A 9687-nucleotide genomic window follows, 5' to 3' on the forward strand; every position below is an offset into this window, starting at 1 on the left:
GACCCCTGGATCCTGCAGGTAGTATCTCAGGGGTACAAATTGGAATTCGGGACGTCTCCCCCTCGCCGGTTCCTGAAGTCTGCTTTACCAACGTCTCCCTCCGACAGGGAGGCGGTATTGGAAGCCATTCACAAGCTGTATTCCCAGCAGGTGATAATCAAGGTACCCCTCCTACAACAGGGAAAGGGGTATTATTCCACGCTGTTTGTGGTACCGAAGCCGGACGGCTCGGTGAGACCTATTTTAAATCTGAAATCCTTGAACACTTACATACAAAGGTTCAAATTCAAGATGGAGTCACTCAGAGCAGTGATAGCGAACCTGGAAGAAGGGGACTATATGGTGTCTCTGGACATCAAGGATGCTTACCTCCATGTCCCAATTTGCCCTTCTCACCAAGGGTACCTCAGGTTTGTGGTACAGAACTGTCACTATCAGTTTCAGACGCTGCCGTTTGGATTGTCCACGGCACCCCGGGTCTTTACCAAGGTAATGGCCGAAATGATGATTCTTCTTCGAAGAAAAGGCGTCTTAATTATCCCTTACTTGGACGATCTCCTGATAAGGGCAAGGTCCAGGGAACAGTTAGAGGTCGGAGTAGCACTATCTCAAGTAGTACTACGACAGCACGGGTGGATTCTAAATATTCCAAAATCGCAGCTGATTCCGACGACACGTCTGCTGTTCCTAGGGATGATTCTGGACACAGTCCAGAAAAAGGTGTTTCTCCCGGAGGAGAAAGCCAGGGAGTTATCCGAGCTAGTCAGGAACCTCCTAAAACCAGGCCAAGTGTCAGTGCATCAATGCACAAGGGTCCTGGGAAAAATGGTGGCTTCTTACGAAGCGATTCCATTCAGCAGATTCCACGCAAGAACTTTTCAGTGGGATCTGCTGGACAAATGGTCCGGATCGCATCTTCAGATGCATCAGCGGATAACCCTGTCTCCAAGGACAAGGGTGTCTCTCCTGTGGTGGTTGCAGAGTGCTCATCTTCTAGAGGGCCGCAGATTCGGCATTCAGGACTGGGTCCTGGTGACCACGGATGCCAGCCTGAGAGGCTGGGGAGCAGTCACACAGGGAAGAAATTTCCAGGGCTTGTGGTCAAGCATGGAAACGTCATTTCACATAAATATCCTGGAACTAAGGGCCATTTACAATGCCCTAAGTCAAGCAAGGCCTCTGCTTCAGGGTCAGCCGGTGTTGATCCAGTCGGACAACATCACGGCAGTTGCCCACGTAAACAGACAGGGCGGCACAAGAAGCAGGAGGGCAATGGCAGAAGTTGCAAGGATTCTTCGCTGGGCGGAAAATCATGTGATAGCACTGTCAGCAGTGTTCATTCCGGGAGTGGACAACTGGGAAGCAGACTTCCTCAGCAGACACGACCTCCACCCGGGGGAGTGGGGACTTCACCCAGAAGTCTTCCACATGATTGTGAACCGTTGGGAAAAACCAAAGGTGGACATGATGGCGTCCCGCCTCAACAAAAAACTAGACAGATATTGCGCCAGGTCAAGGGACCCTCAGGCAATAGCTGTGGACGCTCTGGTAACACCGTGGGTGTACCAGTCAGTGTATGTGTTCCCTCCTCTGCCTCTCATACCCAAGGTACTGAGAATCATAAGAAGGAGAGGAGTAAGGACTATACTCGTGGCTCCGGATTGGCCAAGAAGGACTTGGTACCCGGAACTTCAAGAGATGCTCACGGAGGACCCGTGGCCTCTACCTCTAAGAAAGGACCTGCTCCAGCAGGGACCCTGTCTGTTCCAAGACTTACCGCGGCTGCGTTTGACGGCATGGCGGTTGAACGCCGGATCCTGAAGGAAAAAGGCATTCCGGATGAAGTCATCCCTACCCTGATCAAAGCCAGGAAGGATGTAACCGTGCAACATTATCACCGTATTTGGCGTAAATATGTTGCGTGGTGTGAGGCCAGGAAGGCCCCTACAGAGGAATTTCAACTGGGTCATTTCCTGCATTTCCTGCAAACAGGACTCTCTATGGGCCTAAAATTAGGGTCCATTAAGGTTCAAATTTCGGCCCTGTCGATTTTCTTCCAGAAAGAACTGGCTTCAGTTCCTGAAGTTCAGACGTTTGTCAAGGGGGTACTGCATATACAGCCTCCTTTTGTGCCTCCAGTGGCACCTTGGGATCTCAATGTAGTTTTGGGGTTCCTAAAATCACATTGGTTTGAACCACTCACCACTGTGGACTTAAAATATCTCACATGGAAGGTGGTAATGCTGTTAGCCCTGGCTTCAGCCAGGCGTGTCTCAGAATTGGCGGCTTTATCCTATAAAAGCCCTTACCTAATTTTTCATACGGACAGGGCAGAATTGAGGACTCGTCCTCAATTTCTCCCTAAGGTGGTTTCAGCGTTTCACTTAAACCAGCCTATTGTGGTACCTGCGGCTACTAGGGACTTGGAGGACTCCAAGTTGCTGGACGTAGTCAGGGCCCTGAAAATATATGTTTCCAGGACGGCTGGAGTCAGAAAATCTGACTCGCTGTTTATCCTGTATGCACCCAACAAGCTGGGTGCTCCTGCTTCTAAGCAGACTATTGCTCGTTGGATTTGTAGTACAATTCAGCTTGCACATTCTGTGGCAGGCCTGCCACAGCCAAAATCTGTAAAAGCCCATTCCACAAGGAAAGTGGGCTCATCTTGGGCGGCTGCCCGAGGGGTCTCGGCTTTACAACTTTGCCGAGCAGCTACTTGGTCAGGGGCAAACACGTTTGCTAAATTCTACAAATTTGATACCCTGGCTGAGGAGGACCTGGAGTTCTCTCATTCGGTGCTGCAGAGTCATCCGCACTCTCCCGCCCGTTTGGGAGCTTTGGTATAATCCCCATGGTCCTTTCGGAGTTCCCAGCATCCACTAGGACGTCAGAGAAAATAAGAATTTACTTACCGATAATTCTATTTCTCGTAGTCCGTAGTGGATGCTGGGCGCCCATCCCAAGTGCGGATTGTCTGCAATACTTGTACATAGTTATTGTTACAAAAATCGGGTTATTATTGTTGTGAGCCATCTTTTCAGAGGCTCCTCTGTTATCATGCTGTTAACTGGGTTCAGATCACAGGTTGTACGGTGTGATTGGTGTGGCTGGTATGAGTCTTACCCGGGATTCAAAATCCTTCCTTATTGTGTACGCTCGTCCGGGCACAGTATCCTAACTGAGGCTTGGAGGAGGGTCATAGGGGGAGGAGCCAGTGCACACCAGGTAGTCCTAAAGCTTTTACTTTTGTGCCCAGTCTCCTGCGGAGCCGCTATTCCCCATGGTCCTTTCGGAGTTCCCAGCATCCACTACGGACTACGAGAAATAGAATTATCGGTAAGTAAATTCTTATTATTTGCCAGTACCACCTGAAAATGGGTGTTTTTGAGGATTAACCTGCAAATATGAATTGATAAATAGGTACCTAAGAAACAACGAGAAAATAGAAGAGGAGCTTAAAGTAAAAACAACCGAGAAAGAGCAAATAACAAATACAGGAGAACAGCGGAATGCGCTACCATAGAGATTACTGGGAAGACAATCCGGAAGGGCCATAGCATGTGGAAAGTACCAGCAGATCATAGACATGTCTGAAGCTAGAGGTGTCTGCACAAGGTTTATGGAAAGTGAAGGTTACTTCAGATGTTTCATGTACGTTAACTCTACAGTACAGTAATAGTAAAGTATTCCATATCTAATAGCGACCTGTACGCCAACTGCCATATCATTGCTCGTTAGATGTCTAAAAAAACAAAAAAACATTTTTGGTCTTCCTAACCGAATGGGAATTTCACACCAGCCATGTAACCTGTATGAGGAAACAACGTGCATGATTTCATATGGTCTGTAACTATCATTCAGGGGGACAGCGGAGGACCACTGGTGTGTTTGCAGGACAATCGCTGGTATTTGGCTGGAGTGACCAGCTGGGGAACTGGATGTGGGCAAGCCAATAAGCCTGGAGTGTACACCCGTGTTACTTCCATCTTACCGTGGATTTACAAACAGCTGGAGGTAAGACTGTGACTGAAACTCACCACAAGTTTCAGGGGTCTGTTTGGTAAACTTAAATACTGGAAGGTTTGTCTCTGGAATTTTAGCCAAAGAAAGCCGAATACTTTGTATACTGTATTTAGTATAAACAGACCCTCCAACATGACCCGCCCCACTAGGTACAAAATGCTCTGTTTCTGGACTTCCCTCTTAATTTATGATTTCCATCACCTGTATTGAACTAGTTAAATGATAAGAAAGCTGTTTCTTCACAGGTGATGGCAATACAGGTTGAGTATCCCTTATCCAAAATGCTTGGGACCAGAGGTATTTTGGATATCGGATTTTTCCGTATTTTGGAATAATTGCATACCATAATGAGATATCATGGTGATGGGACCCAAGTCTAAGCACAGAATGCATTTATGTTTCATATACACCTTATACACACAGCCTGAAGGTCATTTAATACAATATTTTTAATAACTTTGTGTATTAAACAAAGTTTGTGTACATTGAGCCATCAAAAAATAAAGGTTTCACTATCTCCCTCTCACTCAAAAAAGTCTGGATTTCGGAATATTCCGTATTTCGGAATATTTGGATATGGGATACTCAACCTGTAATAAATTAAGAGGGAAGTCCAGAAACAGAGCATTTTGTACCTAGTGGGGCGGGTCATGTTGGAGGGTATGTATAAATAGTTCTCACCCTGCTTTCTCCCGGAGTGTAGGACTTCCGTGGGTCCCTCTGACCCATTCTTCACGTGTTTCATTAGGCGCATTGCCAGAGGATGATTAAAGGCGCCTTTTATAAATAGGAACAATGTTACAACAGTGGGCCTGTAATGCATGGTGATATATAATCATGGCAGAATAGAGATGGCAAAACACAACAATATTCTTACATCCTCTTTCTGACTGTTTACTAAATAGACCCCTTAATAATACCCACGGAGTCACTGTTGCTAGTGCTTACCTGTAGCTCAGTCAGATGTCAATAAATTGTTTATTTAATCCCAAAAAATGTTGGAATGCCCCAATAAATACACTGCGCATATCTCTGCACAGAGTCGGTGACAACTGGTTTGGCCGAGACACCCCCTGTTTGTGCCAAAGAGGGGAGTGGCTTTGTGCAAATGGGGCGTGGCCTTGCGAGAGCCCCACTGACCGAGGGGTGTGTGGCTTTATTGGTTAAGCCCCCGTTTCAGTGACAGGAGGCGGGTGCTGCAGTTTAATGTCACACTGCAGCACCCGGTTCCTGTCACTGCGGAGCAGGCGGCAGTTTGGTGTCACTCCCTGGAAGGGTGACACTCAGGAGCGGCCCACACTAGCCACAACACCCCTTCTGACGCCACTACCTCTGCAGGTTTCTGGGCTCGGTTGGAAAGTCACATGGTAGCATTTACTGTTCAGCCTCCCACAACCTTCATTAAGGTCAACTTTTCCATTTTACTCCGATAATTATTCTGAGTTTTGCCTCATTATTGTCTCATAGTAATCATCAGTAATGCAACACCAGGAATTTGCTATTGTACAGTATATGTCCCTTTTGTGTGTTTGTCTTTGTTACATTGGTAGATATACACATTCCCAAATAGTGTGTTTGACAGGTGCAAAAAGCATCCTGCTTACCACCTCTTGTAGGGAACACGTGATCTGTGTCCCCCGCTCTTCCCTATGCATCTTCTCTACCTATTGAGGTCTATTTATATAATCACATCCCACAAAGCACGTTTTAGCATATGTGTGCCTATCTCCCTAGCCCACACCCAGCTTCTCCCATGGAAGGCCCTCTGTAGTGGGTGCCATATTGGCCCACAAGCACATGAGCTTAGTACATGACCCTTTCTGTCCCATACTCAGTGTCGTATAGGGGCATGAATGCACACCGGGGAATGCAGTGGTAGGGGCCCATGCTTAAGGGTGTGGCTTGGTTCCAGTGGGGGTGTAGTCAGCCACCACTGAGATTTGGCTATTACAGAGTGCATAGTCCTGGCCCATTGATAAATATATATGCACTGCTAGTGTATGCATAAAGATGTACCAGATTAATAACATCAATGCACTGTAGAAAATACACCATAGTCTTGTGCAGCGTAATGTAAAATGTGTATAATGTATAAAGTGAGTCTGGAACCTGATCCCTAGAGGAGAAGGTGGACACACAGGCAGTGGGGCCCACCTGGGATTTCCCCCGTGGGCCAATACAACCCTGCCCACACTGCTGAGGTAAATCGGTTATTAGCCCATAAGACTGGAGGGAAAGAAGGGCGACTTTTATTTATTCTTTTTATTTCTTTTACAGATGAATCGATGACCTCTTCCCTGAGTACCAGGATGCAACATCATTTGTGAAAGGCCAAAACTCCAGTGATGGGAAATAATGGGGGTGGGGGGTTATTTATAAATAAAAAATGGAGAAGAAATGACATTCACAGTGTATATTGCTTCATCACGTTATTGCTCCATTTGTTATGTCTACAGTAACAAATAAATATAAACCCAACGACACCAAGAAGCTCAAATGTTGCTATCGAGAGGCCATCCAAAAGCCTTCTGAGAGCATAGACCTTCTGGTGTCTTGCTGAATGGGCCAAAGAGAGAGAGTCTGGTTATGTGAAGACCTTCAAAGGAGCTCCAACCTGGGACAAGATCAGGACTTTTCTTGTTGGTTAAAAGTGATGTAAAAGCAATGTCATAAAGAGTATTTCCTCTATCAACAGCCTAAAATGATTACTTGTTCAGGGTGCAATGTCAGTGCTTCATTCTATGGAAAAAGGGTGCGGGCACTCACCTAAAGTTACAGATGGATACAAGATATATAGTAGCTTCCACGCTCTGGATGTGTGCAGATGATTTGTTTTACCCATTTCTGAAAAGATTTCACTGATTTCTTCCTGTTTCTGGAGCTAGTTATATAAGTATAAAAAATTAGAGCAACAGCAAAAAGTCCATAAAGAATAGGTGCCGGAACTACATGCATCTGAGGAATAGGTGCCGGTACTACATACATCTGAGGAATAGGTGCCGGTACTACATGCATCTGAGGAATAGGTGCCGGTACTACATGCATCTGAGGAATAGGTGCCGGTACCACATGCATCTGAGGGGTTCAGTATGTTTGACCGCTGGACGGGATGCCGACGGTCACAATACCGACGCCTGGATCCCGATGTTTGAAATCCCGACAGGGGCGAGGTAAGTAGGCTACCCCATTTCCTCTATCCCTTATCCCTAACCATCTGCACTTACAGCCTAACCCTAACCTCCCCCCTTAGTGCCTAACCCCATCCTCCACCCTGAGGTGCCTACCCCTTACCCCCCCTTCCTTGCAGCTTAACCCTAAACCTCCCCCCTTAGTGCCTAAACCTAACCTCCCCCCCTCCCCCCCCCCCACCCCCAGTACGTAGCAATAACTCTCCCATTCCCAGCAGCCTCACCCTAACCCCACAGCCTAACCCAACTGGGTGGCGCCCAAACCACACACCCCTCCACCCACATACACACCTCCCCAGGCCTTAACCCTAAGCCGCCCGCTATCAATATATATTTACGGTCCGGATGCCGGCTGGCAGAAATTCCGGCGTCGGCCTTCTGACCCTGATAGGATTCCGGCGTCGACAATCTAACGGGTGTCGGGATTCTGACATCTGTATCTTAACAGCATCCCCTCCTAAGTACCACCACAAAAAAAGCACTTAGCGAGGCCATGGAGCAAGATGGCTGCTCAATTATCAAGACAAGTACTGTATATTATTGCAATTTTTAGAACAAAAAATGAATTTCATAACATGTCATAAGTAACCTCTATTAAGCTCTTTATGCCAAAATGTCTGCAAAAATTGCAGCTTATTGCCATCCATTTGTGCAGATGAACCTAGATCTGCATACTGTACTTTAAGATTAAGAACAAAGCAATTGTGTTTTGCGCATCTTGTAATAAATGTATTTATAAAATAATGTGGAAAATGTTTATAATGATTTATGAAGTTAATAATACCATGTGAAAAGTAATTTATTATATGAATGTGAGAGTGTTCTACTGTATAATTACAATAAATATAGTAATAAAAATATTTTTTTCTTTTGCTACCCTGTATGTTGTGTTGAAAAACCTGCACACTAATTATATCAGACCTGCGCAGCTATTATTTTCTTATCCGTATCTGAGTTTATGTCTTATCTTTCTGTGTCTCTATAGTCTTAATAAAGAAAGAGCCTTCAATACATTCCCAGTGGTCAGCCACTAACTTTTTAGAGGCATTTAGGGGTAAATTTACTAAGGTGAGAGTTTTTTTTTTTAGGTCTGGTGATGTCATAGCAACCAATCATATTCTACTTAACACTTATCTAGCTTCTTCTACATGATAGCTGTGCAGAGCTCCGACCTTAATCCGGCTCTGCCTATTGGAACACTGATTTATTAAGATGTTATGTAATGATAGCCCAAATATGTATATCTTAGGGCCTAATAGGGAGACAGATATCCTCATGTCATAGATCATTTCCGTTACAACTTTCCAAAATTGCCGAACCCTTGGATATATCCATAACAAATGCCAGATCAATCTGGTCTTGTCTACAGGCATAAATCATTATTACTTTTCCTGATTTTATCCAAGCTAATGGGTGTAGAGTACACTCTAAAATGTATAGTTCATGAATGTATTCTGATACAAGTAAATGTTGTGTGTACCCCACATATAGCCACATTCCTCATCTGATATCTGTACAAAATCCTCTTTCCAAATCCGTCTTAATGTTGCAAGACTGCTGCATAAAACATGAGGGCGCAGCAGGTGAGCGCAAGTTTGTGGTGGCTCCTTTATCAATTAATTATTTTCATTGGGCATTATTTAAATTAAATTGTTCCCATGAATAAATAAGGTGTCTGCTTATTAGCAAATTAGCAGGGCAGTATCACTATTTCTCTTTCCCTTTATTTGCAACTTTGCATGCATGAAAATGTCTAATAACTTGTGCGGCACCTGCATTACTCAGCGTATACAGGGCCGTCTTAACAGCAGTGTAGGCCCCTGGGCACAGCAATGCACTGTGGCCCCTACCTATCCTCCAGCAGTAGGGGTGGGGGGTGCTATCAGCGGCAGCTTTGATGACCCGCGGGCGGTAGTGGGTGTTCTATCTTTCACTCAGCATGTGGGACCTGGAGCAGTAATTTCTACTAATTACTCCTTTACTGCACAGATGGTGGGAGATGCGGTGAAAGGGAGAACACTAAACTGTAGAAGGGGGCATTGCACTGAATGAAAGGGCTCCAGTACTTGACTTCCAGGGCGTTAGGGGGTGTTTAATATGCAGGGGAGGGCAGTGGCGGAACTAGCGAGCGGTGGGCCCAGGTGCGACAAAATGCTTTGGGCCCTTCCCCCCCCCCCCCATCCCATCCAAGTCCACCCCCTCCCCCTGGAGAGGATATGGTGAGGGGGGACCTGCTCAGGGCCAGAGAAATGGATACCTAGCAACAGTGCCGTAACTAGACATTTTAGCACTGTGTGCAAGAAACGGCATCGGAGCCCCACCCCTGAATGCAAATCAGGGGCAGTGCGCGCCTGAGGCGCGCGCAAAAATACATAGTGGCGTGGCTTCGTGGGGAAGGGGTGTGGCCACAAAATAATACCAATACATAAAACGGTGCACAGTAGTCTCCATTATTCAAATTACGCCGCACAGTAGC

At 46.0% G+C, this 9687-nt stretch overlaps 1 protein-coding gene across 1 annotated transcript in view; it reads left to right on the forward strand.

The window, feature by feature from the left end:
* The window catches only part of TMPRSS13 (transmembrane serine protease 13), a 63711-nt gene extending 55628 nt beyond the window's left edge, over positions 1-8083 (forward strand). The window contains exons 12-13 of the mRNA XM_063943602.1: positions 3862-4014; positions 6301-8083. Coding sequence (XP_063799672.1) covers positions 3862-4014; positions 6301-6312 — 165 coding nt within the window. The 3' untranslated portion in view covers positions 6313-8083. The remainder of the gene's footprint in view (positions 1-3861; positions 4015-6300) is intronic.
* The last annotated feature ends 1604 nt before the right edge of the window (positions 8084-9687 follow it).

The sequence above is a fragment of the Pseudophryne corroboree genome, chromosome 10, assembly GCF_028390025.1.
Source record: "Pseudophryne corroboree isolate aPseCor3 chromosome 10, aPseCor3.hap2, whole genome shotgun sequence".
Taxonomy (NCBI): domain Eukaryota; kingdom Metazoa; phylum Chordata; class Amphibia; order Anura; family Myobatrachidae; genus Pseudophryne; species Pseudophryne corroboree.